Genomic DNA, 21,754 nt, shown 5'->3' with positions numbered 1-21,754 from the left:
TGTCACTGACTATTGCCCCTGTTGTCATTGACTATTGCCCCTGTTGTCACTGACTATTGCCCCTGTTGTCATTGACTATTGCCCCTGTTGTCATTGAGTATTGCTGCTGTTCTCACTGATATTGCCGCTGTTGACACTGGCTATTGTCCCTGATGTTACTGACTATTGCTGCTGTTGTCATTGACTTTTGCCCCTGTTGTCACTGCCTATTGCCCCTGATGTCATTGACTATTGCCCTATTGTCATTGACTATTGCCTCTGTTGTCACTGAATTTTGCCGCATATTTTCACTGACTATTGCCCCTACTGTCACTGACTATTGCCCCTGTTGTCATTGACTATTGCTCCAGATTTCACTGACTATTGCCCCTGTTGTCACTGACTATTGCCGCTGTTGTCATTGACTATTGCTACTGATTTCACTGACTATTGCCCCTGTTGTCACTGACTATTGCCCCTGTTGTCACTGACTATTGCCGCTGTTAACATTGATTATTGCCCCTGTTATCATTGACTATTGCACCCTGTTGACATTGATTACCACCCCTGTTGTCGCTGACTATTGCCCCTGTTTTCACTGGCTATTGCCCCTGTTTTCATTGACTATTGCCCCTGTTGTCATTGACTATTGCCCTGTTGTCACTGACTATTGCCGCTGTTGTCACTGACTATTGCCACTGTTGTCACTGACTATTGCCCCTGTTGTCACTGACTATTGCCCCTGTTGTCACTGACTATTGCCCCTGTTGCGATTGACTATCGCTCCTGATTTCACTGACTATTGCCCCTGTTGTCACTGACTATTGCCGCTGTTGTCATTGACTATTGCTACTGATTTCACTGACTATTGCCCCTGTTGTCACTGACTATTGCACCTGTTGTCACTGACTATTGCCGCTGTTAACATTGACTATTGCCCCTGTTGTCATTGACTATTTCACCCTGTTGACACTGATTATTACCCCTGTTGTCTCTGACTATTGCCCGTTTTCACTGACTATTGCCCCTGTTTTCATTGACTATTGCCCCTGTTGTCATTGACTATTGCCCTGTTGTCACTGACTATTGCCCCTGTTGTCACTGACTATTGCCCCTGTTGTCATTGACTATTGCCCCTGTTGTCACTGACTATTGCCCCTGTTGTCACTGACTATTGCCCCTGTTGTCACTGACTATTGTCCCAGTTGTTACTGACTATTGCCCTGTTGTCATTGACTGTTGCCCCTGTTGTCACTGACTATTGCCCCTGTTGTCACTGACTATTGCCCCTTTCGTCACTGACTTTTGCCCCTGTTGTCACTGACTATTGCCCCTGTTGTCACTGACTATTGTCCCAGTTGTTACTGACTATTGCCCCTGTTGTCATTGACTATTGCCCCTGTTGCCACTGACTATTGCCACTGATGTCACTGACTATTGCCCCTTTCGTCACTGACTTTTGCCGCTGTTGTCATTGACAATTGCCCCTGTTGTCACTGGCTATTGTCCCTGTTGTCACTGACTATTGCCTTGTTGTCATTGACTATTGCCCCTGTTGTCACTGACTATTGCCCCTGTTGTCACTGACTATTGTCCCTGTTGTCATTGACTGTTGCCCCTGTTGTCACTGACTATTGCCCCTGTTGTCACTGACTATTGCCCCTGTTGTCACTGACTAGTGCCCCTGTTGTCACTGACTATTGCCCCTGTTGTCACTGACTATTGTCCCTGTTTTCATTGACTATTGCCCTTGTTGTCATTGACTATTGCCCTGTTGTCACTGACCATTGCCCCTGTTTTCACTGTCTATTGCCACTGTTGTCATTGACTATTGCCCCTGTTGTCACTGACTATTGCCCCTGTTGTCACTGACTATTGCCCCTGTTGTCACTGACTATTGTCCCTGTTGTCACTGACTATTGCCTTGTTGTCATTGACTATTGCCCCTGTTGTCACTGACTATTGCCCCTGTTGTCACTGACTATTGCCCCTGTTGTCACTGACTATTGTCCAGTTGTTACTGACTATTGCCCAGTTGTCATTGACTGTTGCCCCTGTTGTCACTGACTATTGCCCCTGTTGTCACTGACTATTGCCCCTGTTGTCACTGACTATTGCCCCTGTTGTCATTGACTATTGCCCCTGTTGTCACTGACTAGTGCCCCTGTTGTCACTGACTATTGCCCCTGTTGTCACTGACTATTGTCCCTGTTTTCATTGACTATTGCCCTTGTTGTCATTGACTATTGCCCTGTTGTCACTGACCATTGCCCCTGTTTTCACTGTCTATTGCCACTGTTGTCATTGACTATTGCCCCTGTTGTCACTGACTATTGCCCCTGTTGTCACTGACTATTGCCCCTGTTGTCACTGACTATTGTCCCAGTTGTCACTGACTATTGCCCTGTTGTCATTGACTGTTTCCCCTGTTGTCACTGACTATTGCCCCTTTTGTCACTGACTATTGCCCCTGTTTTCACTGACTATTGACCCTGTTTTCACTGACTATTGCCCTGTTGTCACTGACTATTGCCCCTGTTGTCACTGACTATTGCCCCTGTTGTCACTGACTATTGCCCCTGTTGTGATTGACTATTGCCCCTGTTTTCATTGACTATTGCCCCTGCTGTCACTGCCTATTGCCCCTGATGTCACTGACTATTGCCCTATTGTCATTGACTATTGCCCCTTTTGTCACTGTATTTTGCCGCATGTTTTCACTGTCTATTGCCCTGTTCTCACTGACTGTTGCCTCTGTTATCAGTGACTATTGCCGCTGTTGCACTGACTATTGCCCCTATTGCCACTGACTATTGCCCCTGTTGCCACTGACTATTGCCCCTGTTGCCACTGACTCTTGCCCCTGTTGCCACTGACTATTGCCGCTGTTCTCACTGACTATTTCCCCTGTTGTCATTGTATATTGCCCCTGTTTTCACTGACTATTGCCCTGTTCTCACTGACTGCCTCTGTTATCAGTGACTATTGCCGCTGTTGCACTGACTATTGCCCCTGTTGCCACTGAATATTGCCCCTGTTGCCACTGACTATTGCCCCTGTTGCCACTGCATATTGCCCCTGTTGGCACTGACTACTGCCCCTGTTGGCACTGACTACTGCCCCTGTTTTCACTGACTATTGCCCCTGTTTTCACTGACTATTGCCCCTGTTTTTACTGACTATTGCTGCTGTTGTCACTGACTTTGCACCTGTTGTCACTGACTATTGCCCCTGTTGTCATTGACTATTGCCCCTGTTGTCACTGACTATTGCCCCTGTTGTCATTGACTATTGCCCCTGTTGTCATTGAGTATTGCTGCTGTTCTCACTGATATTGCCGCTGTTGACACTGGCTATTGTCCCTGATGTTACTGTCTATTGCTGCTGTTGTCATTGACTTTTGCCCCTGTTGTCACTGCCTATTGCCCCTGATGTCATTGACTATTGCCCTATTGTCATTGACTATTGCCTCTGTTGTCACTGAATTTTGCCGCATGTTTTCACTGACTATTGCCCCTACTGTCACTGACTATTGCCCCTGTTGTCACTGACTATTGCCCCTGTTGTCATTGACTATTGCTCCAGATTTCACTGACTATTGCCCCTGTTGTCACTGACTATTGCCGCTGTTGTCATTGACTATTGCTACTGATTTCACTGACTATTGCCCCTGTTGTCACTGACTATTGCCCCTGTTGTCACTGACTATTGCCGCTGTCAACATTGACTATTGCCCCTGTTGTCATTGACTATTGCACCCTGTTGACACTGATTATTACCCCTGTTGTCGCTGACTATTGCCCCTGTTTTCACTGACTATTGCCCCTGTTTTCATTGACTATTGCCCCTCTTTTCACTGACTATTGACCCTGCTTTCACTGACTATTGCCCTGTTGTCACTGACTATTGCCCCTGTTGTCACTGACTATTGCCCCTGTTGTCACTGACTATTGCCCCTGTTGTGATTGACTATTGCCCCTGTTTTCATTGACTATTGCCCCTGTTGTCACTGCCTGTTGCCCCTGATGTCACTGACTATTGCCCTATTGTCATTGACTATTGCCCCTGTTGTCACTGAATTTTGCCGCATGTTTTCACTGTCTATTGCCCTGTTCTCACTGACTGTTGCCTCTGTTATCAGTGACTATTGCCGCTGTTGCACTGACTATTACCCCTGTTGCCACTGACTATTGCCCCTGTTGCCACTGACTATTGCCCCTGTTGCCACTGACTATTGCCCCTGTTGCCACTGACTGTTGCCCCTGTTGCCACTGACTATTGCCCCTGTTGCCACTGACTATTGCCCTGTTGTCATTGTCTATTGCCCCTGTTGTCATTGTCTATTGCCGCTGTTCTCACTGACTATTTCCCCTGTTGTCATTGTCTATTGCCCCTGTTTTCACTGACTATTGCCCTGTTCTCACTGACTGCCTCTGTTATCAGTGACTGTTGCCGCTGTTGCACTGACTATTGCCCCTGTTGCCACTGACTATTGCCACTGTTGCCACTGACTATTGCCCCTGTTGCCACTGACTATTGCCCCTGTTGCCACTGACTATTGCCCCTGTTGCCACTGAATATTGCCCCTGTTGCCACTGACTATTGCCCCTGTTGCCACTGAATATTGCCCCTGTTGGCACTGACTACTGCCCCGGTTGGCACTGACTACTGCCCCTGTTTGCACTGACTATTGCCCCTGTTTTCACTGACTATTGCCCCTGTTTTCACTGACTATTGCAGCTGTTGTCACTGACTTTGCACCTGTTGTCACTGACTGTTGCCCTTGTTGACATTGACTACTGCCCCTGTTGTCACTGACTATTGCCCCTGTTGTCACTGATTATTGCCCTGTTGTCACTGACTATTGCCCCTGTTGTCATTGACTATTGCCCCTGTTGTCATTGACTATTGCCCCTGTTGTCATTGACTATTGCCCCTGTTGTCACTGACTATTGCCCCTGTTGTCACTGACTATTGCCCCTGTTGTCACTGACTATTGCCCCTGTTGTCACTGACTATTGCCCCTGTTGTCACTGAGTATTGCCCCCTGTTGTCCCTGACTATTGCCCCTGTTGTCACTGACTATTGCCCCTGTTGTCACTGACTATTGCCCCCATTGTCACTGAGTATTGCCCCTGTTATCACTGACTATTGCCCCTGCTGTCACTGACTATTGCCTCTGTTGTCACTGACTATTGCCCTTTTTATCACTGATTATTGGCCCCATTGTCACTGACTATTGCCCCTGTTATCACTAACTATTGCCCCTGCAGTCATTGACTATTGCCCCTGTTACCACTGACTATTGCCCCTGTTGTCATTGACTATTGCCCCTGTTGTCACTGACTATTGCCCCTGTTGTCATTGACTATTGCCCCTGTTGTCACTGACTATTGCCCCTGTTGTCACTGACTATTGCCCTGTTGTCATTGACTATTGCCCTTTTCACTGACTATTGCCACTTTTGTCACTGACTATTGCCCCTGTTGTCCCTGACTATTGCCCTGTGCTCACTGACTGTTGCCACTGTTATGAGTGACTATTGCCACTGTTGTCACTGACTATTGCCCCTGACTATTGCCCCTGTTGCCACTGGCTATTGCCCTGTTGTCATTGACTATTGCCCCTGTTGTCACTGAATTTTGCCGCTGTTTTCACTGTCTCTTGCCCCTATTGTCACTGACTAATGCCGCTGTTGTCATTGACTATTGCCCCTGATTTCACTGACTATTGCTGCAGTTTTCACTGACTATTGCCCCTGTTGCCACTGACTATTGCCGCTGTTGTCACTGACTATTGCCCCGATTTCACTGACTATTGCCGCTGTTTTCACTGACTATTGCCGCTGTTTTCACTGACAATTGCCCCTGTTGTCACTGACTATTGCCGCTGTTGTCACTGACTATTGCCCCTGTTGTCACTGACTATTGCCGCTGTTGTCACTGACTATTGCCGCTGTTGTGACTGACTATTGCCCTTGTTGTCACTGACTATTGCCCCTGTTGTCACTGACTTTCGCCCCTGTTGTCACTGACTATTTCCCCAGTTTTCACTGACTATTGCCCCTGTTGTCACTGACTATTGCCCCTGTTGTTACTGACTGTTGCCGCTGTTGTCATTGACTATTTCCCCTGTTGTCATTGACTATTGCCCCCTGTTGACACTGATTATTGCCCCTGTTGTCACTGACTATTGCCCATGTTGTCACTGACTGTTGCCGCTGTTGTCATTGACTATTTCCCCTGTTGTCATTGACTATTGCCCCCTGTTGTCACTGATTATTGCCCCTATTGTCATTGACTATTGCCCCTGTTGCCAGTGACTATTGCCCCTGTTGTCACTGACTATTGACCCTGTTGTCACTGACTATTGCCTTGTTGTCATTGACTATTGCCCCTGTTGACACTGACTATTGCCCCTGTTGTCATTGATTATTTCCCCTGTGTTCACTCACTATTGCCGCTGTTTTCACTGACTATTGCCGCTGTTGTCACTGACTTTGCCCCTGTTGTCACTGACTATTGCCCCTGTTGTCACTGACTATTGCCCCTGTTGTCATTGACTATTGCCTCTGTTGTCACTGACTAATGCCCCTGTTTTCACTGACTATTGCCCCTGTTTTTACTGACTATTGCTGCTGTTGTCACTGACTTTGCACCTGTTGTCACTGACTATTGCCCCTGTTGTCATTGACTATTGCCCCTGTTGTCACTGACTATTGCCCCTGTTGTCATTGACTATTGCCCCTGTTGTCATTGAGTATTGCTGCTGTTCTCACTGATATTGCCGCTGTTGACACTGGCTATTGTCCCTGATGTTACTGTCTATTGCTGCTGTTGTCATTGACTTTTGCCCCTGTTGTCACTGCCTATTGCCCCTGATGTCATTGACTATTGCCCTATTGTCATTGACTATTGCCTCTGTTGTCACTGAATTTTGCCGCATGTTTTCACTGACTATTGCCCCTACTGTCACTGACTATTGCCCCTGTTGTCACTGACTATTGCCCCTGTTGTCATTGACTATTGCTTCAGATTTCACTGACTATTGCCCCTGTTGTCACTGACTATTGCCGCTGTTGTCATTGACTATTGCTACTGATTTCACTGACTATTGCCCCTGTTGTCACTGACTATTGCCCCTGTTGTCACTGACTATTGCCGCTGTCAACATTGACTATTGCCCCTGTTGTCATTGACTATTGCACCCTGTTGACACTGATTATTACCCCTGTTGTCGCTGACTATTGCCCCTGTTTTCACTGACTATTGCCCCTGTTTTCATTGACTATTGCCCCTCTTTTCACTGACTATTGACCCTGTTTTCACTGACTATTGCCCTGTTGTCACTGACTATTGCCCCTGTTGTCACTGACTATTGCCCCTGTTGTCACTGACTATTGCCCCTGTTGTGATTGACTATTGCCCCTGTTTTCATTGACTATTGCCCCTGATGTCACTGACTATTGCCCTATTGTCATTGACTATTGCCCCTGTTGTCACTGAATTTTGCCGCATGTTTTCACTGTCTATTGCCCTGTTCTCACTGACTGTTGCCTCTGTTATCAGTGACTATTGCCGCTGTTGCACTGACTATTACCCCTGTTGCCACTGACTATTGCCCCTGTTGCCACTGACTATTGCCCCTGTTGCCACTGACTATTGCCCCTGTTGCCACTGACTGTTGCCCCTGTTGCCACTGACTATTGCCCCTGTTGCCACTGACTATTGCCCTGTTGTCATTGTCTATTGCCCCTGTTGTCATTGTCTATTGCCGCTGTTCTCACTGACTATTTCCCCTGTTGTCATTGTCTATTGCCCCTGTTTTCACTGACTATTGCCCTGTTCTCACTGACTGCCTCTGTTATCAGTGACTGTTGCCCCTGTTGCCACTGACTATTGCCACTGTTGCCACTGACTATTGCCCCTGTTGCCACTGACTATTGCCCCTGTTGCCACTGACTATTGCCCCTGTTGCCACTGAATATTGCCCCTGTTGCCACTGACTATTGCCCCTGTTGCCACTGAATATTGCCCCTGTTGGCACTGACTACTGCCCCGGTTGGCACTGACTACTGCCCCTGTTTGCACTGACTATTGCCCCTGTTTTCACTGACTATTGCCCCTGTTTTCACTGACTATTGCAGCTGTTGTCACTGACTTTGCACCTGTTGTCACTGACTGTTGCCCTTGTTGACATTGACTACTGCCCCTGTTGTCACTGACTATTGCCCCTGTTGTCACTGATTATTGCCCTGTTGTCACTGACTATTGCCCCTGTTGTCATTGACTATTGCCCCTGTTGTCATTGACTATTGCCCCTGTTGTCATTGACTATTGCCCCTGTTGTCACTGACTATTGCCCCTGTTGTCACTGACTATTGCCCCTGTTGTCACTGACTATTGCCCCTGTTGTCACTGACTATTGCCCCTGTTGTCACTGAGTATTGCCCCCTGTTGTCCCTGACTATTGCCCCTGTTGTCACTGACTATTGCCCCTGTTGTCACTGACTATTGCCCCCATTGTCACTGAGTATTGCCCCTGTTATCACTGACTATTGCCCCTGCTGTCACTGACTATTGCCTCTGTTGTCACTGACTATTGCCCTTTTTATCACTGATTATTGGCCCCATTGTCACTGACTATTGCCCCTATTATCACTAACTATTGCCCCTGCAGTCATTGACTATTGCCCCTGTTACCACTGACTATTGCCCCTGTTGTCATTGACTATTGCCCCTGTTGTCACTGACTATTGCCCCTGTTGTCATTGACTATTGCCCCTGTTGTCACTGACTATTGCCCCTGTTGTCACTGACTATTGCCCTGTTGTCATTGACTATTGCCCTTTTCACTGACTATTGCCACTTTTGTCACTGACTATTGCCCCTGTTGTCCCTGACTATTGCCCTGTGCTCACTGACTGTTGCCACTGTTATGAGTGACTATTGCCACTGTTGTCACTGACTATTGCCCCTGACTATTGCCCCTGTTGCCACTGGCTATTGCCCTGTTGTCATTGACTATTGCCCCTGTTGTCACTGAATTTTGCCGCTGTTTTCACTGTCTCTTGCCCCTATTGTCACTGACTAATGCCGCTGTTGTCATTGACTATTGCCCCTGATTTCACTGACTATTGCTGCAGTTTTCACTGACTATTGCCCCTGTTGCCACTGACTATTGCCGCTGTTGTCACTGACTATTGCCCCGATTTCACTGACTATTGCCGCTGTTTTCACTGACTATTGCCGCTGTTTTCACTGACAATTGCCCCTGTTGTCACTGACTATTGCCGCTGTTGTCACTGACTATTGCCCCTGTTGTCACTGACTATTGCCGCTGTTGTCACTGACTATTGCCGCTGTTGTGACTGACTATTGCCCTTGTTGTCACTGACTATTGCCCCTGTTGTCACTGACTATTGCCCCTGTTGTCACTGACTATTGCCCCTGTTGTTACTGACTGTTGCCGCTGTCTTCATTGACTATTTCCCCTGTTGTCATTGACTATTGCCCCCTGTTGACACTGATTATTGCCCCTGTTGGCACTGACTACTGCCCCGGTTGGCACTGACTACTGCCCCTGTTTGCACTGACTATTGCCCCTGTTTTCACTGACTATTGCCCCTGTTTTCACTGACTATTGCAGCTGTTGTCACTGACTTTGCACCTGTTGTCACTGACTGTTGCCCTTGTTGACATTGACTACTGCCCCTGTTGTCACTGACTATTGCCCCTGTTGTCACTGATTATTGCCCTGTTGTCACTGACTATTGCCCCTGTTGTCATTGACTATTGCCCCTGTTGTCATTGACTATTGCCCCTGTTGTCATTGACTATTGCCCCTGTTGTCACTGACTATTGCCCCTGTTGTCACTGACTATTGCCCCTGTTGTCACTGACTATTGCCCCTGTTGTCACTGACTATTGCCCCTGTTGTCACTGAGTATTGCCCCCTGTTGTCCCTGACTATTGCCCCTGTTGTCACTGACTATTGCCCCTGTTGTCACTGACTATTGCCCCCATTGTCACTGAGTATTGCCCCTGTTATCACTGACTATTGCCCCTGCTGTCACTGACTATTGCCTCTGTTGTCACTGACTATTGCCCTTTTTATCACTGATTATTGGCCCCATTGTCACTGACTATTGCCCCTGTTATCACTAACTATTGCCCCTGCAGTCATTGACTATTGCCCCTGTTACCACTGACTATTGCCCCTGTTGTCATTGACTATTGCCCCTGTTGTCACTGACTATTGCCCCTGTTGTCATTGACTATTGCCCCTGTTGTCACTGACTATTGCCCCTGTTGTCACTGACTATTGCCCTGTTGTCATTGACTATTGCCCTTTTCACTGACTATTGCCACTTTTGTCACTGACTATTGCCCCTGTTGTCCCTGACTATTGCCCTGTGCTCACTGACTGTTGCCACTGTTATGAGTGACTATTGCCACTGTTGTCACTGACTATTGCCCCTGACTATTGCCCCTGTTGCCACTGGCTATTGCCCCTGACTATTGCCCCTGTTGTCACTGAATTTTTGCCGCTGTTTTCACTGTCTCTTGCCCCTATTGTCACTGACTAATGCCGCTGTTGTCATTGACTATTGCCCCTGATTTCACTGACTATTGCTGCAGTTTTCACTGACTATTGCCCCTGTTGCCACTGACTATTGCCGCTGTTGTCACTGACTATTGCCCCGATTTCACTGACTATTGCCGCTGTTTTCACTGACTATTGCCGCTGTTTTCACTGACAATTGCCCCTGTTGTCACTGACTATTGCCGCTGTTGTCACTGACTATTGCCCCTGTTGTCACTGACTATTGCCGCTGTTGTCACTGACTATTGCCGCTGTTGTCACTGACTATTGCCCTTGTTGTCACTGACTATTGCCCCTGTTGTCACTGACTTTCGCCCCTGTTGTCACTGACTATTTCCCCAGTTTTCACTGACTATTGCCCCTGTTGTCACTGACTATTGCCCCTGTTGTTACTGACTATTGCCCCTGTTGCCAGTGACTATTGCCCCTGTTGTCACTGACTATTGACCCTGTTGTCACTGACTATTGCCCCTGTTGTCACTGACTATTGCCTTGTTGTCATTGACTATTGCCCCTGTTGACACTGACTATTGCCCCTGTTGTCATTGATTATTTCCCCTGTGTTCACTCACTATTGCCGCTGTTTTTCACTGACTATTGCCGCTGTTGTCCACACTGACTTTGCCCCTGTTGTCACTGACTTTGCCCCTGTTGTCACTGACTATTGCCCCTGTTGTCACTGACTATTGCCACCTGTTGTCATTGACTATTGCCCCTGTTGTCACTGACTAATGCCCCTGTTTTCACTGATTATTGCCCCTGTTTTTACTGACTATTGCTAGCTGTTAGTCACTGACCTTTTGCACCTGTTGTCACTGAGCTATTGCCCCTGTTTGTCATTGACTATTGCCCCTGTTGTCACTGACTATTGCCCCTGTTGTCATTGACTATTGCCCCTGTTGTCATTGAGTATTGCTGCTGTTCTCACTGATATTGCCGCTGTTGACACTGGCTATTGTCCTGATGTTACTGTCTATTGCTGCTGTTGTCATTGACTTTTGCCCCTGTTGTCCACTGCCTATTTGCCCCTGATGTCATTGACTATTGCCCTATTGTCATTGACTATTGCCTCTGTTGTCACTGAATTTTTGCCGCATGTTTTTCACTGACTATTGCCCCTACTGTCACTGACTATTGCCCCTGTTGTGTCACTGACTATTGCCCCTGTTGTCATTGGACTATTGCTCCAGATTTCACTGACTATTGCCCCTGTTGTCACTGACTATTGCCGCTGTTGTCATTGACTATTGCTACTGAATTTCACTGACTATTTGCCCCTGTTGTCACTGACTATTGCCCCTGTTGTCACTGACTATTGCCGCTGTCAACATTGACCTATTGCCCCTGTTGTCATTGACTATTGCACCTGTTGACACTGATTATTACCCCTGTTGTCGCTGACTATTGCCCTGTTTTCACTGACTATTGCCCCTGTTTTCATTGACTATTGCCCCTCTTTTCACTGACTATTGACCCTGTTTTTCACTGACTATTGCCCTGTTGTCACTGACTATTGCCCCTGTTGTCACTGACTATTGCCCCTGTTGTCACTGACTATTGCCCCTGTTTTCATTGACTATTGCCCCTGATGTCCACTGACTATTGCCCTATTGTCATTGACTATTGCCCTGTTGTCACTGAATTTTGCCGCATGTTTTCACTGTCTATTGCCCTGTTCTCACTGACTGTTGCCTCTGTTATCAGTGACTATTGCCGCTGTTGCACTGACTATTACCCCTGTTGCCACTGACTATTGCCCCTGTTGCCACTGACTATTGCCCCTGTTGCCACTGACTATTGCCCCTGTTGCCACTGACTGTTGCCCCTGTTGCCACTGACTATTGCCCCTGTTGCCACTGACTATTGCCCTGTTGTCATTGTCTATTGCGCCCTGTTGTCATTGTCTATTGGCCGCTGTTCTCCTCGACTATTTTCCCTGTTGTCATTGTCTATTGCCCCTGTTTTCACTGACTATTGCCCTGTTCTCACTGACTGCCTCTGTTATCAGTGACTGTTGCCCCTGTTGCCACTGACTATTGCCAACTGTTGCCACTGACTATTGCCCCTGTTGCCCACTGACTATTGCCCCTGTTGCCACTGACTATTGCCCCTGTTGCCACTGAATATTGCCCCTGTTTGCCACTGACTATTGCCCCTGTTGCCACTGAATATTGCCCCTGTTGGCACTGACTACTGCCCCGGTGGCACTGACTACTGCCCCTGTTTGCACTGACTATTGCCCCTGTTTTCACTGACTATTGCCCCTGTTTTCACTGACTATTGCAGCTGTTGTCACTGACTTTGCACCTGTTGTCACTGACTGTTGCCCTTGTTGACATTGACTACTGCCCCTGTTGTCACTGACTATTGCCCCTGTTGTCACTGATTATTGCCCTGTTTGTCACTGACTATTGCCCTGTTGTCATTGACTATTGCCCCTGTTGTCATTGACTATTGCCCCTGTTGTCACTGACTATTGCCCCTGTTGTCACTGACTATTGCCCCTGTTGTCACTGACTATTGCCCCTGTTGTCACTGACTATTGCCCTGTTGTCACTGAGTATTGCCCCTGTTGTCCCTGACTATTGCCCCTGTTGTCACTGACTATTGCCCCTGTTGTCACTGACTATTGCCCCCATTGTCACTGAGTATTGCCCCTGTTATCACTGACTATTGCCCCTGCTGTCACTGACTATTGCCTCTGTTGTCACTGACTATTGCCCTTTTTATCACTGATTATTGGCCCCATTGTCACTGACTATTGCCCCTATTATCACTAACTATTGCCCCTGTTGTCATTGACTATTTGCCCCTGTTGTCACTGACTATTGCCCCTGTTTGTCATTGACTATTGCCCCTGTTGTCACTGACTATTGCCCCTGTTTGTCACTGACTATTGCCCTGTTGTCATTGACTATTGCCCTTTTCACTGACTATTTGCCACTTTTGTCACTGACTATTGCCCCTGTTGTCCCTGACTATTGCCCTGTGCTCACTGACTGTTGCCACTGTTATGAGTGACTATTGCCACTGTTGTCACTGACTATTGCCCCTGACTATTGCCCCTGTTGCCACTGGCTATTGCCCTGTTGTCATTGACTATTGCCCCTGTTGTCACTGAATTTTGCCGCTGTTTTCACTGTCTCTTGCCCCTATTGTCACTGACTAATGCCGCTGTTGTCATTGACTATTGCCCCTGATTTCACTGACTATTGCTGCAGTTTTTCACTGACTATTGCCCCTGTTGCCACTGACTATTGCCGCTGTTGTCACTGACTATTGCCCCGATTTCACTGACTATTGCCGCTGTTTTCACTGACTATTGCCGCTGTTTTCACTGACAATTGCCCCTGTTGTCACTGACTATTGCCGCTGTTGTCACTGACTATTGCCCCTGTTGTCACTGACTATTGCCGCTGTTGTCACTGACTATTGCCGCTGTTGTGACTGACTATTGCCCTTGTTGTCACTGACTATTGCCCCTGTTGCACTGACTTTCGCCCCTGGTTGTCACTGACTATTTCCCCAGTTTTCACTGACTATTGCCCCTGTTGTCACTGACTATTGCCCCTGTTGTTACTGACTGTTGCCGCTGTTGTCATTGACTATTTCCCCTGTTGTCATTGACTATTGCCCCCTGTTGACACTGATTATTGCCCCTGTTGTCACTGACTATTGCCCATGTTGTCACTGACTGTTGCCGCTGTTGTCATTGACTATTTCCCCTGTTGTCATTGACTATTGCCCCCTGTTGTCACTGATTATTGCCCCTGTTGTCATTGACTATTGCCCCTGTTGCCAGTGACTATTGCCCCTGTTGTCACTGACTATTGACCCTGTTGTCACTGACTATTGCCCCTGTTGTCACTGACTACTTGCCTTGTTGTCATTGACTATTGCCCCTGTTGACACTGACTATTGCCCCTGTTGTCATTGATTATTTCCCCTGTGTTCACTCACTATTGCCGCTGTTTTCACTGACTATTGCCGCTGTTGTCACTGACTTTGCCCTGTTGTCACTGACTATTGCCCCTGTTGTCACTGACTATTGCCCCTGTTGTCATTGACTATTGCCCTGTTGTCACTGACTAATGCCCCTGTTGTCACTGACTGTTGCCACTGTTGTCACTGACTGTTGCCCCTGTTGTCATTGACTATTGCCCCTGTTGTCACTGACTATTGCCCCTGTTGCCATTGACTATTGCCCCTGTTGTCACTGACTATTGCCCCTGTCGTCACTGACTATTGCCCTGTTGTCATTGACTATTGCCCTTGTCACTGACTATTGCCCCTGTTGTCACTGACTATTGCCACTGTTGTCACTGACTGTTGCCCCTGTTGTCACTGACTATTGCCCCGTTGTGATTGACGATTGCCCCTGTTGTCAATGACTATTGCCCCTGTTGTCATTGACTATTGCCCCTGTTGTCCCTGACTATTGCCCTGTTCTCACTGACTGTTGCCACTGTTATGAGTGACTATTGCCGCTGTTGTCACTGACTATTGCCCCTGACTTTTGCCCCTGTTGCCACTGGCTATTGCCCTGTTGTCACTGAATTTTGCCGCTGTTTTCACTGACTCTTGCCCCTGTTGTCACTGACTAATGCCGCGGTTGTCATTGACTATTGCCCCTGATTTCACTGACTATTGCCGCAGTTTTCACTGACTATTGCCCCTGTTGTCACTGACTATTGCCGCTGTTGTCACTGACTATTGCCCCTGTTGTCACTGACTATTGCCGCTGTTGTCACTGACTATTGCCGCTGTTGTGACTGACTATTGCCCCTGTTGTCACTGACTATTGCCCCTGTTGTCACTGACTTTTGCCCCTGTTGTCACTGACTATTTCCCCAGTTTTCACTGACTATTGCCCCTGTTGTCACTGACTATTGCCCCTGTTGTCACTGACTGTTGCCGCTGTTGTCATTGACTATTTCCCCTGTTGTCATTGACTATTGCCCCCTGTTGACACTGATTATTGCCCCGGTTGTCACTGACTATTGCCCCTGTTGTCACTGACTGTTGCCGCTGTTGTCATTGACTATTTCCCCTGATGTGATTGACTATTGCCCCTGTTGTCACTTAATTTTGCCACTGTTTTCACTGACTCTTGCCCCTGTTGTCACTGACTAATGCCGCTGTTGTCATTGACTATTGCCCCTGATTTCACTGACTATTGCCGCAGTTTTCACTGACTATTGCCCCTGTTGTCACTGACTATTGCCGCTGTTGTCACTGACTATTGCCCCTGATTTCACTGACTATTGCCGCTGTTTTCACTGACTATTGCCGCTGTTTTCACTGACAATTGCCCCTGTTGTCACTGACTGTTGCCCCTGTTGTCACTGACTATTGCCCCGTTGTGATTGACGATTGCCCCTGTTGTCAATGACTATTGCCCCTGTTGTCATTGACTATTGCCCCTGTTGTCCCTGACTATTGCCCTGTTCTCACTGACTGTTGCCACTGTTATGAGTGACTATTGCCGCTGTTGTCACTGACTATTGCCCCTGACTTTTGCCCCTGTTGCCACTGGCTATTGCCCTGTTGTCACTGAATTTTGCCGCTGTTTTCACTGACTCTTGCCCCTGTTGTCACTGACTAATGCCGCGGTTGTCATTGACTATTGCCCCTGATTTCACTGACTATTGCCGCAGTTTTCACTGACTATTGCCCCTGTTGTCACTGACTATTGCCGCTGTTGTCACTGACTATTGCCCCTGTTGTCACTGACTATTGCCGCTGTTGTCACTGACTATTGCCGCTGTTGTGACTGACTATTGCCCCTGTTGTCACTGACTATTGCCCCTGTTGTCACTGACTTTTGCCCCTGTTGTCACTGACTATTTCCCCAGTTTTCACTGACTATTGCCCCTGTTGTCACTGACTATTGCCCCTGTTGTCACTGACTGTTGCCGCTGTTGTCATTGACTATTTCCCCTGTTGTCATTGACTATTGCCCCCTGTTGACACTGATTATTGCCCCGGTTGTCACTGACTATTGCCCCTGTTGTCACTGACTGTTGCCGCTGTTGTCATTGACTATTTCCCCTGATGTGATTGACTATTGCCCCTGTTGTCACTTAATTTTGCCACTGTTTTCACTGACTCTTGCCCCTGTTGTCACTGACTAATGCCGCTGTTGTCATTGACTATTGCCCCTGATTTCACTGACTATTGCCGCAGTTTTCACTGACTATTGCCCCTGTTGTCACTGACTATTGCCGCTGTTGTCACTGACTATTGCCCCTGATTTCACTGACTATTGCCGCTGTTTTCACTGACTATTGCCGCTGTTTTCACTGACAATTGCCCCTGTTGTCACTGACTATTGCCGCTGTTGTCACTGACTATTGCCCCTGTTGTCACTGACTATTGCCGCTGTTGTCACTGACTATTGCCGCTGTTGTGACTGACTATTGCCCCTGTTGTCACTGACTATTGCCCTTGTTGTCACTGACTTTTGCCCCTGTTGTCACTGACTATTTCCCCAGTTTTCACTGACTATTGCCCCTGTTGTCACTGACTATTGCCCCTGTTGTCACTGACTGTTGCCGCTGTTGTCATTGACTATTTCCCCTGTTGTCATTGACTATTGCCCCCTCTTGACACTGATTATTGCCTCTGTTGTCACTGACTATTGCCCCTGTTGTCACTGACTGTTGCCGCTGTTGTCATTGACTATTTCCCCTGTTGTCATTGACTATTGCCCCCTGTTGACACTGATTATTGCCCCTGTTGTCATTGACTATTGCCCCTGTTGCCAGTGACTATTGCCCCTGTTGTCACTGACTATTGACCCTGTTGTCACTGACTATTGCCCCTGTTGTCACTGACTATTGCCTTGTTGTCATTGACTATTGCCCCTGTTGACACTGACTATTGCGCCTGTTGTCACTGACTAGTGCCCCTGTTGTCACTGACTATTGCCCCTGTTGTGATTGACTATTGCCCCTGTTGTCACTGACTGTTGCCACTGTTATCAGTGACTATTGCCACTTTTTTCACTGACTATTGCCCTGTTGTCACTGACTGTTGCCCCTGTTGTCATTGACTATTGCCACTGTTGCCACTGACTATTGCCCCTGTTGTCATTGACTAATGCCCCTGTTGTCACTGACTATTGCCGCTGTTGTCATTGACTATTGCCCCTGTTGTCACTGACTATTGCCCCTGTTGTCACTGACTATTGCCCCTGTTGTCACTATGGCTCCTGTTGGTATTGTCTATTGCCACTCTTGTCATTGATTATTGCCCCTGTTGTCATTGACTACTGCGTCTGTTGTCATTGGCTGTTGATGCTGTTGTCACTGACTATTGCCCCTCTTGTCACTGACTATTGCCCTTGTCGTCTCTGACTATTGCCCCTGTTGTCACTGACTACTGACCCTGTTGTCACTGACTATTGCCCCTGTTGTCACTGACTAATGCCCCTGTCGTCACTGACTGTTGCCACTGTTGTCACTGACTGTTGCCCCTGTTGTCATTGACTATTGCCCCTGTTGTCACTGACTATTGCCCCTGTTGTCATTGACTATTGCCCCTGTTGTCACTGACTATTGCCCCTGTCGTCACTGACTATTGCCCTGTTGTCATTGACTATTGCCCTTTTCACTGACTATTGCCACTTTTGTCACTGACTATTGCCACTTTTGTCACTGACTATTGCCCCTGTTGTCACTGACTATTGCCACTGTTGTCACTGACTATTGCCCCTGTTGTCACTGATTATTGCCCCTGTTGTCATTGACTGTTGCCCCTGTTGTCACTGACTATTGCCCCTATTATCACTGACTATTGCCCCTGTTGTCACTGACTATTGTCCCTGTTGTCACTGACTATTGCCCCTGTTGTCACTGATTATTGCCCCTGTTGTCACTGACTATTGCCCCTGTTGACATTGACTATTTTCCCCTGTTGACCCTGATTATTGCTCCTGTTGTCACTGACTACTGCCCCTGTTGCCACTGACTATTGCCGCTGTTTTCACTCACTATTGCCCCTGTTGTCATTGTCTATTGCCACTGTTGTCATTTACTATTGCCCCTGTTGTCATTGACTATTGCCCTTGTTGTCACTGACTATTGCCCTTGTTGTCACTGACTATTGCCCTTGTTGTCATTGACTATTGCCCCTGTTGTCATTGTCTATTGCCCCTGTTGTCATTGATTATTTCCCCTGTTGACACTGATTATTGCTCCTGTTGTCACTGACTACTGCCCCTGTTGTCACTGACTATTGCCCCTGTTGTCACTCACTATTGGCCCTGTTTTCACTGACCATTGCCCCTGTTGTCACTGACTATTGCCCCTGTTTCAATGAATATTGCCCCTGTTGTCATTGACTATTGCCCCTGTTGTCATTGACTATTGCCCCTGTTGTCACTGACTATTGCCCCTGTTGTCACTGACTATTGCCCCTGCTGTCATTGACTATTGCCCCTGTTGTCACTGACTATTGCCCCTGTTGCCACTGACTATTGCAGCTGTTGCTACTGACTATTGCCCCTGTTGTCATTGACTATTGCCCTGTTGTCGTTGACTATTGCCCCTGTTGTCACTGACTATTGCCCCTGTTGTCATTGACTGTTGCCCCTGTTTTCACTGACTATTGCAGCTGATGTCACTGACTATTGCCCCTGACTATTGCCCCTGTTGCCACTGACTATTGCCCTGTTGTCATTGACTATTGCCCCTGTTGTCACTGACTATTGCCCCTGTTGTCATTGACTGTTGCCCCTGTTTTCACTAACTATTGCAGCTGTTGTCACTGAGTATTGCCCCTGTTGTCATTGACTATTGCCCCTGTTGTCACTGACTATTGCCCTGTTGTTACTGACTATTGCCCCTGTTGCCACTGACTATTGCCCCTGTTTCAATGACTATTGCCCCTGTTGTCATTGACTATTGCCCCTGTTGTCATTGACTATTGCCCCTGTTGTCACTGACTATTGCCCCGGTTGTCACTGACTATTGCCCCTGTTGTCATTGACTATTGCCCCTGTTGTCACTGACTATTGCCCTGTTGTCACTGACTATTGCCCCTGTTGCCACTGACTATTGCAGCTGTTGTTACTGACTATTGACCCTGTTGTCACTGACTATTGGCCCTGTTTCAATGACTATTGCCCCTGTTGTCATTGACTATTGCCCCTGTTTTCACTGACTATTGCCCCTGTTGTCATTGATTATTGCCCCTGTTTTGACTGACTATTGCCCCTGTTGTCATTGACTGTTGCCCCTGTTTTCACTGACTATTGCAGCTGTTGTCACTGACTATTGCCCCTGTTTTCATTGACTATTGCCCCCGTTTTCACTGACTATTGCCCCTGTTGTCAATGACTATTGCCCCTGTTGTCATTGACTATTGCCCCTGTTGTCATTGACTATTGCCCCTCTTTTCACTGACTATTGCAGCTGTTGTCACTGACTATTGCCACTGTTTTCACTGACTATTGCAGCTGTTGTCACTGACTATTGCCACTGTTTTCACTGACTATTGCCACTGTTGTCACCGACTATTGCCCCTGTTTTTTTTAATATTGCCGCTGTTGTCACTGACTATTGCCCCTGTTGTCATAGCTTTAAACAATTTCCTCCTGACTGTGATTGACAAAGTGAGATCTGTTACTTCCCACTCTTCGGTCAAGAGAAGCTTCTAACTCCGATGATGCCAGTGCCTGAGCTGAAGATAGATAAGGGACAGGAGAGACCTAGACATGCCAATAAACGTCATTGGAAAGAGCTTTAACCTTTAGTCTGCTGAGAGATGAGGACGAAAGAAAAGGCAGTGTAGAGATAAGCGAAAGCTAGAGGCAGGCCTGAGGATGAGTGAATGTGAAGAAGGGAGAGGTCAGACTCATATTCTTGTCTTTTTTTGCTCTCTCGTCAGAACTGTGGCTGCCACGAATATGAATGAGTCCAGCAGTCGATCTCACGCTGTGTTCAACATCATCTTCACACAGAAAGTGCACGACTCCACCGCAGAGTCATCCTCTGAGAAGGTAAAGGAAACGAGCGGCGCGGGGTGTCAGTGGATCGACACTGTCCCTTCAAATCCAGGCCAGTGACAGAAAGGGGGTGAGGGTCTGCTCACTCTGATGGAGGACTGAATGGGGCAGTGGGCTAGAGACTGCCCTTCCACTTCTGACGGTTGGGTTTTCAATCTAGTTCAATCAGAGACGATAAAGGTCGTCACTCTTTGAAGGAGAACTGTCCTGTGTTTAAACCTGAGTTCAAATCCAGCTCAGACAGACTGGCTGGAAGTCGGTGTTAACGATTGAGTGAACTTGTTTCAGGAGGTCAGAATGAGTACCTGGTGGTCATGAACCATCTATGTCATGATAAAAACGGCAAATTTAAAAGAAATGTCTTCCATAAACTTGAGCTCAGCCAAAGCTCAGTTGCTCGTATCCTAACCTGCACCAAGTCCCGTTCACCCATCGCCCCTGTGCTTGCTGACCTCCACTGGCTCCTGGTCCACCAACACCTTGATTTTAAAATTTGCATCCTTCTGTTCAAATCCCTCCACGGTCTCGCCCCTCCCTATCTCTGTGACCTCCTCCAGCCTCACAACCCTCCAAGAAGTCTGCGTTCCTCCAAATCTGGCCTCTTGTGCATCCCCCACTCCCTTTGCCCCACCATTGGCGGCCGTGCCTTCAGCTGTCTAAGCTCTGGAATTTCTTGTCTAAACCTCTCCGTCTCCTCCTTCAAGACCCTCCTTCAAATCTACCTGCTTGACCACGCTTTTAGTCACCGGTCCGAATATCCCCTTCTTTGGGTCAGTGGTAATTTTTGTTGATTACGCTCCTGTGAAGCACCTTGGGATGTTTTGGGCCGTTTTACATAAGAACATAAGAAGTAGGAGCAGGAGTAGGCCATACGGCCCCTCGGGCCTGCTCCGCCATTCAATAGGATCATGGCTGATCTGAACCTAGACTCACGTCCACTTCCCTGCCCTCTCCCCGTAACCCCTAATTCCCTTATCAGCTAGGAAACTGTCTATCTCCGTTTTAAATTTATTTAATGTCGCAGCTTCCACAGCTCTCTGGGGTAGCAAATTCCATAGATTTACTACCCTCTGAGTGAAGAAGTTTCTCCTCATCTCAGTTTTGAAACGGCAGCCCCTTATTCTAAGACTGTGCCCCCCAGTTCTAGTCTCACCCATCAGT

General features: G+C 47.7%; 1 protein-coding gene across 10 annotated transcripts in view; it reads left to right on the top strand.

Annotated features, from left to right (window-relative positions):
* The window catches only part of kif1aa (kinesin family member 1Aa), a 599,030-nt gene that overhangs the window by 267,111 nt on the left and 310,165 nt on the right, over positions 1-21,754 (top strand). For all 10 annotated transcript variants that reach the window (XM_085990737.1, XM_085990745.1, XM_085990743.1 and 7 more), the window contains exon 7: positions 20,476-20,587. In XM_085990737.1, coding sequence (XP_085846863.1) covers positions 20,476-20,587 — 112 coding nt within the window. The remainder of the gene's footprint in view (positions 1-20,475; positions 20,588-21,754) is intronic.

This window comes from Somniosus microcephalus, chromosome 6 (genome assembly GCF_052327205.1).
Source record: "Somniosus microcephalus isolate GS21.2 chromosome 6, FLI_Smic_1.0, whole genome shotgun sequence".
NCBI classification, from domain to species: Eukaryota; Metazoa; Chordata; class Chondrichthyes; order Squaliformes; family Somniosidae; genus Somniosus; species Somniosus microcephalus.
Note: the sequence above shows the minus strand (reverse complement) of the source record. Positions and strands in the feature narration are given on the sequence as shown.